Consider the following 18,571-nt stretch of genomic DNA (forward strand, 5'->3'; position numbering starts at 1 on the left):
TCAAGAATAAAATGAGCCTGGATAAGGGGGGGGGGGCGTCTTGGCCCTTTGCAATTTCCAATGATGTCACTTTGTGTTTAAGCTGTATAAGTCTTAATTCCAGCTTAATTGCAAACTCTTAAGTTCAAGTATATGTGTTTGGCAACTCGCAATCATTTCATTCAAACGCCTCTGCAAAATCCGTTGTCTGAATTGATAGAAAGCACCAAGTAGTTTACATACGGTTAATCTTATCTTGCTGGATCAGCTTGGGTGATGCATTCATGCTGTACCGAAGGGGGGAGCCGGTCCATTTGGATACCTGTCGCCGATAGATTGCGCGCTGCATACATGGTAGTCGGCCTCATTGGTGGGTCTTGGAAGTGTGGCAGAAAGCACTACCTCCTTAGTCGAGCTAAAGCTCCTTGTCGTCGTGTGAGTCGTGCCCTGGTTGCATGGATCATCGTGAAAATTGCCCCTGAAAATTCTGCCCCTAGGTATGTGTGTGAGACTGCACTATCTCCATTGGCTCACCTCGATAAGTGAAGCTATGATGATGTAGCACTGCGCCTGAGGCGTTGAAGATCATAACCTTGGTCTCTCCAAGCTCAATTGTCAAGTATCTCTCTTTACAAAACACCTTTAGGGCCTCCATATGTCTCTATAGTCCCTCTGCTGAAGATGATATGAGGACTATGTCATCCGCATATAGAAGTATCTATATCATCAAATCAGCCAGTAGTAAATGGAAGCAAGAGTGTGAGCCTCCGTGCTTCCATTTGGGCGGAGATCATCTTCACTCTCAGGAGTCAGTGGGAGTGGTGTACAGGCACCTCTTTGGCAGCTCGTGGGAGACTTTTATCCTTCATGAGGACATGGGACTGCTCATTATTTTTTCATTTGACCCCTTTTGGGATGTCGTGGCATTTTAGACCACCTCCATGGCTTTTTAGCCACATTGTTGAGGCTAGGGATAGAGTACTTTCTCTCCCACCTGTTGTATGATTCGTTTTGAATGGAATATATTACTTTTTCACTTAAAAAAATCAGCCAGCAGTGACCCCCTCACCTCCTTGGTGGTCAATGAAGGATGTGATCTTATCAATGTAGAGCCAAAGAGAGTCGGTGAAAGTAACCCTGTTTTACGCCGATTGTGCTCTCAACCCAATTTGATAGGCCTCCTGGGGCACGGATTCTCCAAATGACACACTCTTATAAGCTCATAACCCCTTAAATCATGACGTGTGGAATCTACTCTCATGAAGTCTCCTGATCATACGAGAGCATGGGAAGTGTTGAAGGCCTTCCGGAAGTCTACAAAGCAGACGTAGACTTGCTGGGATCTCGACTATGCCTCCTCAATGATAGCCCGTGGGATGAAGATGTGGTCTAGAGTGGAGTGCTGTCTTCGGAATCGTGATCGATAAGTAGATCTTGGCTAAAGTGTGGCCAATCATAAGAGTGCGGTAGTTCCCAGTATCCATGGGATCCTCTGCTTTGTGTATCGACACAATGGTGGTAGTTCTTTAAGTGGATGGGAAGCCATGGCATACAGTGTGGTTGAACATTTGCGCTAAAATTGGAGCCAAGACCTCTTGCCCATATGGAAAATGCTCGATCCGTAGCTCCTCATGATCCTTGGCTCTATGATTATGGAGCCGACGGAGTGCAGCCTGGACATTCTGTGCAGTGAACAAGTGACAAGTAGTGGGCTTGGGCATAGAGGACATAGTGCTTGCACATCGAGACATCATAGAGTGAGCACACATATGTATGCCAGCCTCCATGCATCTGGTCTGTGATGAGTATAGGGCCCTTTGCCTCGGATAGAAGCCCCCATCCAATGGTAGGATCTCCCCCTCGAAAAGATCGGATTACCTCATCCATCCTGTATGTGAAGAAAGCCCGCCTCTTATGACGTGCCAGTTGTCGTGAGACTCGTTGCGCCTCGTGTGTCGTCATGTGGCCTAGGGCTCGCTCACACGTGAGGTGAGATCTCATCTCTCTGCACTCATCATCGAACCAAGGGTTTTGGGGCATCTTCCTGACTGGGACATGTGTGGATCGAGAGTCGTGGGGAAAGATCGAGTGGCAGGGTCTTGTGCCACTGAGACAAGGGTTTTGAAGGCATGGGCAAGGTCTCCATCATCTCCAAGTGAAGTAAGGAGCTTAGGGGCTAGGAGACTCACATAAACTTGATCAAGAGCACTGACAAAATGGATCTGGACACGGGTGGTGTGGGAGTGATTGGCGTAGTAGCCAAGTTGCTAAAAGCCAGAGGTAAGAGCGGTCAACATCTAGTGTTTGGAGGGGAGGCAAATAAAGTTGTGTATTTGCGATGCAAAGGCTATGGACCCATCAAATAGTCCACTGTGCTCGTCCCCCCATCGTGTGGGAAACAAGTGAGCCCGCCAGATGATGGCCATCTCTAGAGGTTGTTATATGTAATCAAGTCATGGACAGCCCCAACTCAAGTAGATGTCGCCCATACCCTGTCACATATGCATCGATTGAGTGTCTCACTATCCAGGGTCTAACTCTGGTTCTATGAGGGAATTGGATGCAAAATCTAGCAGGCCCATCTGTCTCTCTCTTGTGCGCACATTGAAGTCACCAAGGAGGAAGGTGTCTCTCTGCCTAGAGAACTCCGTGATGTCATCATATATCGTTGATGGGACTGGCAAAAGCAACCTGGAAATGCCTTTATAGTTGGGAACACAGTCATGTTTGCAAACACACCGAGAACAAACACAATCCCAACATAAACTTAGATCACCATAATTGGAAAACATCAAGAAAGACGATGTACCAATAACTATCAATAATTGTCGAAAATACAAAGACCACTGAAGCATATAACAATCATAACCTCTTGGGAACCATAAACTCGTAGATAGAAACCCCTGTAGGAGCAGATAGGACCTTGCTTGCCAAAGATATACTGGATGCCTTAGAGCTTAGATAGAGCCAATTGGATTCGCCTTTTCCCACACTATTTTCTTCCCTCTAGAGGACTTGGGTATATGTGCTTAGCCCATGCACAAGAACTGCCTAGTATCTAGCCACAATTTCCCTGAGCTATCTTCCATACTTGGCTGATTGCATGTTGGCCTTGTTGATCACGACTAAACTTCCACAATTTGAACTTGCTACCACAAGCTGGTCTCCTTGCATGTCCCCACCGATCACAAACGTAGACCTTGCCCATCAACCGTGGAATCGTTCTCCTTCTTAGATATTCTGGATCCTCAAAACCCCCGCTCTGCTGTGTTGAATGGAAAGTGCCTATTAAACCATGAAATGCAAACCACAATAAACAGTGCTCCCTTACAGTTTGTGAACAAACAACCGCGATATTGTCTTTTATGCTTGTCTCTTTACTGTAGCCTTTTGAGCTAATGCAAGAAATATGACTCGGCTTACGTTCTCAACCCGGATGCCCTTGCTAGTTGCGAGTGAAAATGGAGACGGTAATCGAGGCTTCACGGAAGCAAGTCGTCCAGCCACGTATTGGAGTTGGGGCTGGAGCAATGCCAAATAAGAGCACACTAGCCGTGGCTCTCTCAGCGGGATGCGATTATGCATGATCACGCTTGTCCGCAATCATTTGTAGTACCAAAATAGCCCTTACCTTTGTGTAGGTGAACTGTTGCAGACGAGCTTGCAGCCTCCAGCTATCTTGTGATCATGTCGCAGTACTCCTATGATCTTGGCGAGCTGCAAGTGCCTCTTTCGTCGCTGTGATCCTCTAGGATGACCCAGTAATTATAAATAAGTGATCCTCTGTGACCTATCCCTTGTCCTTATAAATCAGGCGGCATGCATGATGAACTAAGCCTTTTTAAAGCAATGAACTTGTCTGACCATCACTTGTAATTTTGTGGAAAATTTTATTTTGGGTGAGGATGCTTGTGATGAAGACCATGATTGGGCCAAATTAATGAGTTTAGGGCTTTTGGGTTAGAGACGGCTAAAAGGATATCTGGAGGGGACTATATAAGTCCACCTACAAATCATTGTACCTCTCGTATTGATATGACTCTTCTCCACTTCCTAATCTACACAGCTCTCTTGCTTTCTTTGACCTGTACACACTCTATCTCTTACTCTACCTGTCCTACAATTACCTCCTACTCCTTCTCTTGCCCCATTCTTCCCCTCTCAGCTTCTGCCTTCTCCTCTGACTCCCATCTTCTGCTATCTTCTCCCCCTTCTCCAGATCTGAACTTTATCCTTTCCCACAGTTACAGGTGGGGTGTTTGGATTCATAACGTGATTCACTCATTATTAATTTACCTTGCCAGTCATTTTTCATATGAGTCAATGATAATTTCAACACGCTACTGCTTGGACATGCTTGGCAATGCCTTTCTATTGGTTATGATTCTGATAGTTGGTTCTTTTGTATATTTCTTTGCAAGAACAATATGTCAAACTGGTTGAATTTCTCTTATTCAAGTGTGGAAGTAGGAGTCTGTTAGGGTTCTGCATTTTTTGATTATATTTTCTTCTGCTTTCCCATTCTTATTCTGTATCCTATGTTTATCAGACTGGGTGCGTGCAGAATGTGGATGTAATGGACCAAAATTCTGCATTACCAGTTTCTAGCCAAAGTTCGTGACCGGAATGATGCTGCAGGTCTGGATTTGAAATGGAAAGGAGGCTGTCGATTGATATAAAGGAGTAGATGGCCAGAACTGCATCGGCTTTACAATCCGACAACCCACCACGGTAAAGCACTCTTTGACTGAGTTTCATCACCTGCTCATTATTTGAAAAACACTTCCTTCCCAATCAACTCTTGTCACCTCCCCTTTGTGACAAGAAGAGTCACTGGAAATAAAGAGGAGAGGTGCATCCTGTTTTGCTCTACATGCATGTAATGGCTTATGATTGCATGGTGCCTAGGATATGCTTTCATATACTTCTTTCCTCTCCAACGGATCATTTTAATTTTCCCCACCAAGTGTCTTTTGAATGCTTGACAAGTATTATATTAGGAAGACACAAGACTTTACAATGTGCTTCCATGAAAACCAGTATCTGAGTTACAAAATAAGCATTTCTGCTTAGAACAGATCCTTCCAGTATATATTATATGTTGAAAAGGTACATACGAAGCTGAAGATCACGAGCAAACACAGTGAGTGATCTTCTATGACAATGGAAATTGTGAATGCTGTGGAATATCTGCATTATTGCTCCTTTTTGGAGGTATACCAGTTTTAGATGAATGGCAGAGAAAACACAGTGGGTGACCTCAAGCTTCTATTACGACCATGCAAATTTTGAATGCAGTGGAATATCTGCAGTATTGCTCTTTTTTGGAGCTATACTAGTTCAAGAGGGGGACAACTCAGTGTGTTTCCTATCAATGGACTGAATGCCCATGGGACTTTTGTCATATCAGAGGGAGACTTCTATAAAGAAGGTGCTGGCCATAATTTTTTTGATAGGAATACAAAGACTTAATCTGGTAACTAGCAAAGGAGAGATTCTTGTACACTCTATTGTAATTTGTAGCATCCTGTCAGACCATGTCAGAATGATGCCTATATCAGAAGGATGCTAGGGGCCGCTTGAGAGGCCACCTCTGGCCTTTGCTACATAAAAGTTTTCTAAAGCAGCAAAGGTGGCCTCTTGGTATCTTCTATTTGGTTAAAACCGGGGATTCCCCATGAGTTTTCAGTCAGATATTTCTGTTTCCTTTAAGGCGTATCAGTCCATTAAATCACTTGGAGATGTAAAGCAATAGGAATCTGATAGTTCACTTAGACTTGACTAATAGGAACCTGATAGCTGCAAAGAATGCCAAGAACTTTTTACTGGCTGTAGCCTGCCATGTGGATGCGAATGGGTATGTTTTACTTCTGTTACTAATATTGATGTTACGCCAATATTAGGATCTTCTGGCATGGTGTTGACAAGGCTTGGAAATGGCAGCACTATCGTCATCACTGCAAAATTGACTAGGGGTCTATACAGACTTGATGACTATGAAAGAGAGAGACACTGCAGCACTTTCAGATTGCATTCACTGAATATGGTTATTCTCCCAAAGATGCATGCATTGTCTAAGCATGCTTGTGAGGGATGCTTACCTGGGCAATGCATCAGTTTTGCTTCCCTACATATGGAAGTGTTGGTGCATCCCGTAAGTTGCATTCAAATCACAGTGATGTGCGTCCGGTCCTATGCGGACAGCATTTATTGGCGGGTGTTCATACTTCGTTACTTTTGTGGATGGTTTCACATGTCATTCTTGGCTTTATACATTGAATTCCAAGTTAGATGTCTTTGCTTGCTTTAAGAAATTCCTTGCTATGATTGAGAATGTAAGCAAAAACTCTGCACTGATAGGGGGAGAGTGTATATCTGAGAGTTTGCTGAAATTTTTAAGCATCTTGTGGTATCATACATCAGTGTACAGTGCCATACACACCACAACGAAATGGTGTTGTAGAACGCAAGATAGAACTGTGATGGACATGGCACAGAGTGCATGATGAAGGGTAAGTCTTTGCCCATCAAATTCTGGTTGGATGCCGTTATGTGTGCCAATTATATCTTGAACAGGTCACCCACCAAGGCATTGAAGACTGATAGTCCCTATGAGGCTTTGACAGGTTGTAACATCTCTCACATGAGAGTGTTTGGATGCCTTGCATGTGCACATGTTCCATCTCAGTCACGGCATAAGCTTGAGGACAATGCACTCAATGCGATTTTATTGGTTACAGCTCAGAAAGCAAAGGCTATAGTTATACCAGCCAAGTACTGGCAAGGTTATTATCAATAGAGATGTCTTTGCTGAAAACATTGTCATGCCATCGTTGGGCTGTCAAAAACAGGCCACTATTGTTGCTTCTAATGATTGTGATCCCTTCTTCAAGTCAGCAGTCCGTGGAGGTTCCAACTCGGCCACTAGCAGGCGATGCACAGCCACAAACAGAGTCTGATTTTCAGCCTGAGATTTCCTTTTTAATTTGTAGACCCACAAGGTACCAATGGCATGCTTGCCAGGAGGTAGATCTACTAATTCCCATGTGTCATTTTTGGCAATAGATTTTAGCTCAGCTCTCATTGCATCCATCCACTCTTTGTTGTCAAAAGCATCTTTATGGCATAAAGGCTCTTCATTGCAAGCTGTAGCAAGGAGTGCAAAATCAAGAAAGTGACCATGCATCTGTCTATTCCCTCATCTTGTCTGGGCAGCAAGAGGTTGATCTTGTGGTATGCATCCATAGAGTCACCTTCATTCATTCTGACTTCTTGTAATTGCCTTCTCAAATATGCAACACGTGCTTCATTGCTAATCTGATAGAGAGAAGCCAATTCGTCCCAAGCATCCTTTGCTGTCCTGCAAGACCGGATGTGTGGAATAATGGCTCTCTTGCATGATAAAGCAATACATGAATGTGCATTTGCATCTCTTGCATCCCATCTTGCCTTATCATAAGAAAATGTCTCATCAAATACAACCTATTTTACTATTGTGCAAACAATTCATGTGCAATTCATCACACATTCCCACTACACTCATCAACAATTATGTCCAATATTATCACTCTCGTCATGTCTTTGGCTACTTAGGTTTGCACACTAAGTTTTGGCTTCTCTATGTGAAAATTTCTATTGGACATATTTGTGTCATGAATGCCTCAAGTGTCAACAATGTAAAGATCTGAGAACCAAACCTATATACCTACTTCATAGCATTGTTGTTAATCAACCATTTCAATTGGTCACTTAGGATCTTACTGGTCCCTTTACTCAACCCAAATAGTGTTGGACAAGCAATCCATGCATCTAGTGAGAACTAGCTTGATATGCAACACTATGTTTGAACCTTAGCCTTGTTAAGAGAGATTTCCATAAATTGGATAGATTGGACGACATCTATCACCTTAAGGTTTTGGTGTGCGAATGGCTAGACCAATTTGTGGGAACCTCTAGCATTGGGATGGGTGACCTCCCAATAAGAGGGAGTTTTGCCACAGTTGTGAGTTTGGAAGCTAGGACCTCAACCAAAAAAATGTGGCTTGAGGGGGGGTGTTGGAATAGGCCAAAAAGAGGGCAAATGCAGAAAAGCCCCAAATTTTGCTGTTTTTTTTTTTTTTTTTTTGGGGGGAAATGTGACCCAATGTATGATAATCTGATCCAATGTATAGCCTCAAGGCTTGAAACTGGAAAAGTATGGGTTACTATCCCACATACCAGTTGAAATTGAGCTTCCAACACAAAAGCCCCAAATTTTGTTGACCTGAGTGATGACGTGGCACAATGTGACAGTCCTGAACCTGAAATTAACTGAAAACTTCAATTTTTGGAAGAATTTCAGTTGTCAACCTTGTCCAAAGTATTGTATTGACAGGTTGAAGGTCCAGATGTCAAAAAGCCCTAAATTTTCTGTTGGAAATTAGGATTTGACAGTAAAAACTGTCAAAAAATAGTAAAAAATCAGCAAAGAAGCTTGTGGATAGCAAAAGATAGTTGAATCTGCTGGAAAAAGTTCTCAAATGCAAGTACACTCTTCCACGAGATGGGAGCAGCCAATAGAAGCTTCAAGGGAGTAGTTGGAGAGGAGATGCCTTCTGGAGAAGGTAAGTCGCCACCTTCTAGTGCCACTGAAGGTTGAAGCTCAAATCTGGTGGGAAATGGATCCCAAGTTAGTCGCCCAGTTGAGAGGGCCACCTGTAAGTGTAATGGAGCTGGATAAAGGGCTGTAGCAGCAGCTCGAGATGAAAAGGCAGCAGTAGCAGGGCTGGAAATGCCTCAAATCAGCCTCGAACTGAGTGTAGAGCTGCAAGGCACCCTTGGAACAGCCTCTAGATATGTCGTGACTGGTAGGCGTCTAGTGTAGAAGCAGTTCGAAGTAATTTCCAGCAATGAAAGGCCTTGAACTAACCACGAAGAGCTGATATGGTCCACGAAGAAACTGGAACAAGGTCCTAGAGCAGTCGCCTCAGCTTAGAACCAGCAATAAAGCACGTTTTGGCGACGAAAGAGCGCTGGAAGCCTGGGACTGCAACTGGAGGAAGCGTACGGGATCTGTACATATCTGTACGGACGTTCGTACAGGTGTACAGATACGGGTGTACAGACAGTACGGAAAAGTGGCGCAGAAAGCAGATCTGGGCTCTGATACCACTGAAAAGGGTAATGGAGACAAAAGAGAGCACGTACAAGGTACAAGGGTCGATGAGAAACGTGGTCACGTCAAACTAAGATAATGGGAAAAGGAGGAGTACAAGGTACAAGTACTTAGACCTAGGACTAAGTGTCCTAGGTGTCACATAGGACTAAGTGTCCTATGTGGCCTAAAAGGCACTAACACTACAGGTGCCTATGTTTATGCCTACAACACGCAAAATTTTTGTTAGTAGAGATGTTATATTCTCTGAAAATTCCGCACATACACATGCTGAATTTCAGATTCCAGCCTCTTCAGATGATGTGTTTGAGGGGATGCTTCCTATAGCATTTGATTCCCCCGTTGAAACTCAGAATTTACAGCAACCTCCCCCAGATCCACATGTTCAGATTCAGCCCCCAGTTGATTTAGTACCACCTCAGGGTGTGGATGAAGTTGTCAGGCAAGAAATTTAGGAGATACACGCAGCCAAAATAGTCCTGAGTTGGTTGCTTCAGACTCTCAGGGAGAGTAAGCTTGAGGCTCCATTGCCTGGCAGGACTCGTAGTGCAATAAGGCACACAGGGGGGGCTCTTTCAGTTAAATCAGCTTATGCAGGTACTCTTCTTGATGAGGAGGAGCGTGAGACATTTGAAGAAGCAAAGGATAATGTGCATTGGATGAATGCCATGAATGATGAATTGCAGTCGATTCATAAAAATCAGACTTGGGATGTCGTGGATTTGCCACCAGGCAAGAATGCCATAGGTACACGTTGGGTTTTCAAAGTCAAAAGAAAGCCATATGGGTCCATTGATCGGTACAAGGCAAGGCTGGTTGCAAAAGGATATGCTCAGAAAAAGGGCATAGATTAAGAGGAGACTTTTGCTCCTAGATCTAGGATGACCACCATCAGGTCAGTTATAGCAATGGCTGCAAATTTTGAATGCAATGTTCATCAGTTGGACATTAAAACACTTTCCTTAATGGAGACTTCAGCTTTCCTTAATGGAGACTTGTTGGAAGAGGTTTATGTCAACCAACCTTCGAGCTTTGAAATTTCAGGAAATGCACATCAGGTATGCGAGCTGAATAAGGCTTTGTATGGGCTGAAACAAGCCCCATGTGCATGGTATGCAAAAATTGATGCCTTTCTAACTAGCAAGGGGCTGCACAATAGTCCAATTTAGAGCACCCTCTACATCAAGAAGGATGGGGGGGATATTTTGGTCATCATTCTTTATGTAGATGACATGCTGCTCACCAGATCAAATGAGGAAGTAATTGCAGATTTCAAAGTCCAATTGAAAGCTACATTTAATATGTCAGACGTGGGCTTGTTACATTTCTATTTGGGGATCCAGTTTATTCAAGAGAAACGTGGCATTGTTATGTCTCAGTCCAAGTATGTTCAAAAGCTCTTGGACAGATTCAACATGCATGATTGCAAGCCTATGTCCACTCCCATGGAGCCGGGACTGACGCTTACAATGCATGATGCAGGTGAATCAATTGATGTCACACTCTATAGCCAAGTTGTTGGATGCCTCATTTATCTTTGCAATACATGACCTGATATTCAGTTTTCAGTTTCTCAGGTGAGCATGTATATGCACAGCCCAAGGATTATGCACTGGCAGGCTGTAAAACGCATCTTCCATTACTTGCAAGGTACAAAGTCTTTTGGCTTGATGTTTCCCAGGGGGGGTGACTTGCAGATGCATGCTTACAGTGACTCAGATTAGGTTGGAGACTATGATACTAGGCAGTCCACGAGTGGGAAGTGTTTCTTTCTAGGACATGCTTGCATCTCTTGGTTGAGCAACAAACAATCTACAGTGGCTACCTCCTCATGTGAAGCTGAGTACAGGGCAGCTTTCACAGTGACAGTTGAATGTGTTTGGCTGCGTCGTTTGTTTGCCGATCGTCGTCTTTCATTGGAGGGTCCTTCTCCGATTCTCATTGATAGTCAGAGTGCTATAGCAGTGGCAAAGAATCATGTGTTTCATGCTCGCACGAAGCACATTGAGGTTCACTATCACTATGCAGAGAGAAGTTGCATGCAGGAGAGATCAGTATGATCTATGTGTCAACACATGATAATGTTGCAGACATCTTCATCAAAGCAGTTCCACGTGAGAAGTTTGAGGTATTTCGCAATGCCCCAAACTTATCTCCTTTTGGTGATTGATCATTTCCTTGTACATGACATTGGCACTGCAGGGGGGTGTTAGAATTATTATTATATTCTAGTAGTGACCAATGTAATGTAATAAGTAGGTTAGGGGCACTTTTCCCTCTTTAGAGGTTTTTTTTCTAACCCCAGTTAGTTCACTAACTACGGTTAGTGAAGGATAAGGTTTTGTCACTTAAACAAAACCTTTCCCTGCTTTTGTATTACACACTCCATCTATTGCAACTTATGTTCAGCACTCCGTCTCTCCTACTCTCTCTTTCTCCAACAAGAGGGGCTTTCTTATTATGACGGTCCTTCTCAATGATTAGTGCCATCATATCATCAAACGTGGTAGTGGCAAGGCGAAGTACTTTCAGAGTTTCCTCAAAGCGGGTTATCCCATGCATACCCTTCATCACGCATAAGGAGCAGCTGCATCTTGGTTTGCCATGTGGGAAAGCCTTCCCCCTTGAACTTATCCACGAGCAAAGAACTAGAAGACAATGAACTTATGATGGCAAAGACCTTGATTAAGGCGGACATCAAGTTGAAATGAAGGACGAGCAAAGGAATGGGCTGGTATCGGGCAAATATAGGTGTCTTAGTGGTGCTCCAAATGCCCCAAAATGCAGAACTGAGTGAACCCAAGTCCAAAAATAGCAAGTAGATACTGCAAGAATCAGCCAAGGGAAGAGCACTTGTGGGCGTGAGGACGCTCAAGGTGCTGTAGCAGATCTGAAGTCCTCCCAATTCCTCAAAACGGCTGAGCAGACTGCTCCAAAGTGCAAAGAGCAGGCTGTCCAGGCGGAAGATGGCTCCCTTGAATATTCCGAAATGTTGCAGCAGGTCACCAGTCCAAAAATCGGCTGTTCTGGATGAGTTGAAAGCTAGGAGCAGCCCCGAAAATGCTTATGGTATAGGCGGTTCTGCAGCAGCAACCCTAAGATGACCCGAAAATGCAAGAGCAGCTCCAAACTAGCCTCCAAAAGCCTTGAAATTCTGCAACCAATCCCTACAGGTGGTCGGTTTCTGCTGTAGCACCCTGGAAACCCTAAATTCGGGGATGAAAAGGCTCCAAAACAGCTTCGAAGGTCCACAGTGCAGGCGTTTGTGGTTTGCTAGGTACTGACTAGCAAACTAACAGGTTGTCAAGGGAGGTAGAGCACTGAAGGACAACTCCAAGAGATCCCGATTGATGGCGGTAGGCTATGGAGAAGCTAGACGGGCAGGAATGAATGCAAAAGGGCCAGAAGGAGAGGCGGAAATGAGTGCAGAACTGAGGCGGTTGAGAGGAAAAGTGCTTGAGCAGAACTAGGGCTAGGGTTAGGGCGGAGATGATGATGTGGCCAGGCAGCTATGGCAGGGATACCATGTTAGAAACATGGTGTGTGAGAGAGAAAGAGCTAGGGAGGAAGGAAATGATACTCAAATGGAGACATGATTAGAAAGGCTTTCATTCACAAGACAAGGAAGTACAAACCTTATATAGGCTACACACTCACACACTTGCACCAAGTGCATATGGGATAAGTCCCATAGTGACACATGGCACTCACACATGAACTAGTACTAGATCTCCTAGTACTACACACCAGCACATCACATCTCCCACACACTCTTTGGCTATGATATCTCCAACACTTTCATAGGTTGCTATATCCATTTGGATGAACATGTGCAACCATGGCATTAGTTCCAGGTGTCTTTTAGATGTTTCTAGAGTAGTTCACCCATACCATGGAGGGGGGTTTGTTAGGTTTAGCACTTGGTATGGCCTTGTAGGCTATTAGTATAGTACTAGTTAGTTCAAATCGTTATTAGTACATCTTTAACTAAATCAACTCTTACAGTGTGAGTTGACCAGACTAGGGTTCAGTTGTACTGTTGCTGCTCCCTTGCTCCCACACATCCCTTCACTACCTAATATATACATGATGGACAGCCTATATTCTTGGCTTGCTCCATCCATCTTAGGTGTATTTAGAGTTTTAAATCAAGTTTACACTACATATATGGGGGAGTGCTAGACACCTCTTGCTCCCCTATATAGGTTTATCGAATCATGTTATATCTCAGCTTTGGTCTCATAGACCATTTGGTTTTTTCAGACCGTTGTTTTTTCTTTCTCCTTCTCTCTTGCTTGGGCCATTGTCCCCTTGAATATTCCAAAAGCACAAAGGCATGTATCCACATTGGGAAGGCTGACGCAGCCTTAAGTGCTTTCAGCTTTGCAAAATATTTTAGATACGCTTCAATATCAGTGTAAACCTTTATATATTTATAAATTAGACTACTTGCTTCTTAAGAACATTTAATTATTTCCCTACTACATTTGAATACTAAAGTTTTTTTTTTTTGCAGCACAGTTTGCCAAACCATTGTTTGTTCTGATATTTGAGAGCAGAGTTGCAGTACTCATTGCAGTACTCAAACTAGCTCCATGAGACTATTGGTCTCCTTGATTCATGGTTGTTGAAGCCCTCCTTAATTATTCTTTTGGGCCATCCTTCTACTCAACAAGATGATATAACCACCTGCCACTTTACATCGACCAGAAATGATACGTAGGTATATGAAGTGACCCATACCAACTTCATCTCACTCTGGTTGATTGGAATATAAAGTTTCTCATTTTTAGAAAGGCCTTGCTAGATGCTGGGTCTGGACTGTTTTCATAAGGCTCTACTCCCTGAAGCCCATGATCTGTGCGAGTATGTTGAGGGGATTGAAAAACCCTTCCAACCCACGTTTGGGCTGAGTAAAAACGCACTTGGATTGTAGATGTAGGTGGCTGCTCCAATCAATATGTCACTTTCCCAACGTTTCAATGATTTTCTAGGGGCCAAGTCCAGACACGTGCTAGCTGAGTGTGAATATTCCCTTTGAAAAGGGAAAATCTTTATGCAATTGCAGGTGTGGTAATCTAACTTGTTGAAAATGGAATCCTTCTTTGCTTCGAGCCAATTTCTTATGGTTGGCATGGGCATCATGAATGTTCTTTTTGGTCACATCTAGGAGTTTAAAGTTGGATTGGTGATTTTCCTGCAGTTCTGAGTTGAGAGTAGTGAGCTTCCTTCTGTATTGGACCAGTGATGCAAAAAAAAACCTCCAGACTACTATTCAAGATCACAATGAAATAAGTGAACCACCAAAAGAAATGGTCGTCCCTGTGCTCTAGGTTTATCAACAAGCAACATGAAAAGTAAAACTGAAAATCATTGGAGAGCTACGTGAGCCAATGAGCTAACAATTGAATATTTTTTGCCTGCTCAAAGATTTTAATGGTCATTTTGGCAGGTTGACATACGGAACATTGATCGGATGATTCTATGCAAATGGCATCTTTAAGAACATCAAGGCCATGTTTTCCATGATTTTTTTTCCTCAATTGTCCATAATGTAAGTGGGGAGAGTATTTCTATTCTATCAACGTGTTCAATGGTAAATCCACATCTCTCTCTCTCTCTCTCTCTCTCTCTCTCGTGCAGATAAGACATGCCCAATGCATGCGGGGGGGATGGGCACATGCTTTGGTGGGTCATGATTCAAGAGGAGAAGGTTTTTTTTTTGGTTAGTTTTTTCTTGCGGGGCTGGGGGGAAGATCATGGCTAGGGCTAGGGTTGGTTCTTGGTGGAGATGAAAGTTTGGCCTCTTTGGGGAGGTCATCGCCATGGCTGGGTTCTAGTTCTTGGTGGAAATGTAGGAAGGTTGGCCCATGCTTGTTGGTTGTGAATGTGCATGCAAGGCTGGCCCATGCATGTTGGTTGTACATGTATGAATGGACATGGACATGCATACAAGGTTGGCTCTCTCTTACTATTGCATGGCAACCAGCTTGTGCATGTCTGCTTAAGTTTGTGTCTGTAAGGCTTACTTCTCCTCGCATTTGCATGGCTTATTGCTTTCAATACCCAACACTGGTCTTGGTGGGTGACCAGAATGGATTATTACTCACCATCAAAGAAACATCTTGAAAAGGTAGCTTGTATTGGCAAGTAGTTTCAAAGTGAGACTTGATGTAAAATTCAAAATGTAATTTGGAACTATACTACCCTCCCAATTGAGACTCAAGTTCTTGAATAAAAAGCAGCAGCTCCATCTTTATCAATCGGCACTTCTGGCTGAACATACATACTGTTGTTTTGATAAAGTTTATCAAGTGGGAGGTAATGGGTTTACAATGCATGGTTCTAAATCACTCATTTGTTAAGGTAATAAGAAGGGTACTTCAGATTGTGGGATCTACTCATTTATAGCTTATATTTTCTACACACATGGAGAGAGTAGAGTAGCTTATATTTTTTTAGAGACATGGAGAGGGTAAAGAGAATATTTTAATATCTGTTTACATATGTATGTGGGGATTGTTGAAGAGTGCTATCAGCTAATAATATGCTTTATATTTACAAGATGCTAAATTTAAGAAGAACTAGCTTTTGGAAAAGTGACTTGCAAAAGCTACTTGTTGTGTGGAAGTGGCAAAATGCTGGGTTATCTAAGTACTTTCTACACAAAGTTTGCTTGCTAACAGAAGAAAATTCTCAATCATGAATTATGGGTGTTCAGTCTTAAAGTATACTAAATAGCAAACCCTCCTACATTATGTCCATATATTTATGGTATTTCTAAATCCAAATATTCTTTTTCATAGCTCCCTTGTATTTGAATGAAAAAATACCTTATAATAGAAATTAAAACCCGAATGACATTTTTGGGATATGGATTTTTTCCATGATGCTTAAAATGTTGCCAAGCTTGTACCAAAACTAGTGGTAACTTGTTTGCCAAAAAGCTTTGATTTTTAGAAAAAAGGAAGGGTAAAGTTATATGAATCCTTCATGATTAGAAGTTGACATCTCTTGCATGTTAAAATTTGAAAGATAGTATGCATGAAAATTTGTTCATATCTGTGTGGATAATGACATAAGTTGTGCTAATCTATACATTTGAGGAATAGTTCTTAGGAAAGACTATAACAAAGGGTAATGGATGTGATAGGCCAATTATAACATATTTGTGTGGATAATGACATAAGTTGTGCTAATCTATACATTTGAGGAATAGTTCTTAGGAAAGACTATAACAAAGGGTAATGGATGTGATAGGCCAATTTTAACAAGGTTTTTCAAGTTATAATTGGTATGACTATGGTATATACAATATAGGGATTTAAGATATATCATCATACACTCTATTGAATTGAAAAGTTCTACCTTAAAATTGACACCTATGGAGCCTTGCTAGAGTTGTTATAGCATTAATTTTCTCTCGATGCTTCATTTTTGTAGTGTATTAAGCCTTGAAGGTCAATGCTATATCATTTATAAATATGTATTCTCAAGACATAGCAAAGGAATGGATACACTTCCACAAAATGTTGAGACTTACATGAGGATGGTTGGCTTCTTGTGTTGAGCTTGAGTGAGATGTTTTGTGACAAAGAGCATATTAATACACTCAATAAAGAGGAGTATAATTCGAGGCATAGGATAGTAACTCTTTTACAAGCAGTGTTTGAGAGAAAATCTTGTATGGTACAAGCCAAGCATTGAAAATATGGGTGTCGATTGCAAACTTGTAGTTAAGCACTATGAATTCAATTGCAATTTAAAACAGAATGCCATTTTTGTGGATATGGATTTTTTCCATGATGTTTAAAACATTGTAAACATTGTAGCTTTGATAAAGCTTTTACAAAGACTAGTGTAACTTGTTTGCTAAAAAGCCAAGTCTTTTAGAAAAAAGGGTAAAATTATATGAATCCTTCCGGACCAGAAGCTGAAGTCTCTTGCATATTAAGATTTGAAAGATAGTATGCATTAAAATTTGTTCATATCCGTGTGGATAATGAGACATAAGGTGTACTAATTTATACATTTGAGGATTGGTTCTAGGAAAGACTAACAAAGGGTAATGGATGTGACAGGCTAGGTTTTTCAAGTTATAATTAGTATGACTATGGTATATACATCTTAGGGATTCTTAGGGATTTAAGATATATCATCAGACACTCTATTCAGTCGAAACGTTCTTCCTTAAAATTGATACCTATGTAGCCCTACTAGAGTAGTTATAGCATTATTTTTTTCTTCTGATGTTTCATTTTAGTAGTGTATTGAGCCGTGAAGATTAATGCTATAGCGTGCTACTCAATGCTATAGTGTGTAGTGACCCTCTTATGTTCTTCTCCATGGTGAACTTGAGTTCAAGCTATGGGATGTGTTGCTTGAGCTTCAAGTTTTTTTCTTGTAGCACATTGAGAAGAGACAACACGAGTACCAACGCCTCTCCACTTTCTCTATGGTAGGCTCCCTCGTTGCCTACCTTGTTGCATTTTTGTGGAGTAACCCCCATGAGATGAGGCTATGCTAGATGAAGTAACATGAGCGAGCTATACAGGCTCATACTTTGAGGAATTTCTCTGTGTATTGTGGGAATTTCTACTATGGAGAGGCATGCACAAAGGTTGGAATGCCAAGTTGCTATTGTGTGATGATGATGATGATGTGTGCGTCGGGCTTGAAGTTGTTGACAATCAAGCCATTGCTTTGTGTTTCCTTATAGGTTGAATTGTTGTTGGCGGTTGCTTTGTTATGTTGTAACTTTGTTGAAGTAAAAAATCATGAGTAGATTCTTGGTGACATGACCAACAATGTACTTGATTGGTCGAAGGTTGTTGAGGTCGTGAGCAACATGTGTCCTTGATCTGCTAGTGCGGCTTGCTGCAAGCATGTGCAAGCATGAATGTTGACAATCAATGTTGGTGAAGGAAACAGTGTGCTAAGGTCAACAAGTATGGTGAGGCATAGATGGTGGTGTAATGGTTGTGGCTAGGGTGTGGCGACATTCAGTTTGTTGGCCGGGGGAGGGGGTCCATGGCTGAGAGGTACCCCCTTGGTTTGAGGCATGGAGGTGGCCCAGCTAGGAGCGTCATGGATATTAACAACCCAATCATCATTATCCTCTCTCTCTCTCTCTCTCTCTCTCTCTCTCTCTCTCTCTCTCTCTCTCTCTCTCTCTCTCTCTCTCTCGATTTAATGCATATGCCAATGACTATATCCAAGCTACCCATTTGAGGAAACTCTGTAGTCCCAACAAATAAAATAAAATAAAGTCTCAAAATGGAAAATACTACGAAGCATCAGATTCTAAGGGGTTATGTAAGTTATGGAGGCCTCAGTCTTTAGTTGTGGTTAGTAGATTGCCCTTTCTTCGCTTCCCGTACTTTTGCTACCTCTATAGCCTTCTATCTCAGTTGGTTTAGAAAGAGTCTTGGGCTATCC

General features: G+C 42.3%; 1 protein-coding gene across 5 annotated transcripts in view; it reads left to right on the plus strand.

Annotated features, from left to right (window-relative positions):
• LOC147897351 (B3 domain-containing transcription repressor VAL2-like) overlaps positions 1-15,372 on the plus strand; it is a 95,082-nt gene extending 79,710 nt beyond the window's left edge. For 4 of the 5 annotated variants that reach the window (XM_087379998.1, XM_087380001.1, XM_087379999.1 and 1 more), the window contains 2 exons: positions 4,529-4,710; positions 14,586-15,372. In XM_087379998.1, coding sequence (XP_087236124.1) covers positions 4,529-4,600 — 72 coding nt within the window. In that variant the 3' untranslated portion in view covers positions 4,601-4,710; positions 14,586-15,372. The remainder of the gene's footprint in view (positions 1-4,528; positions 4,711-14,585) is intronic. The other variant, XM_087380000.1, reaches the window with a different exon arrangement.
• Positions 15,373-18,571: the final 3,199 nt, after the last annotated feature.

Source organism: Dipteris shenzhenensis, chromosome 10 (assembly GCF_047967505.1).
Source record: "Dipteris shenzhenensis isolate YYH24624 ecotype China chromosome 10, Dip_SZ_1.0, whole genome shotgun sequence".
Lineage (NCBI taxonomy): Eukaryota > Viridiplantae > Streptophyta > Polypodiopsida > Gleicheniales > Dipteridaceae > Dipteris > Dipteris shenzhenensis.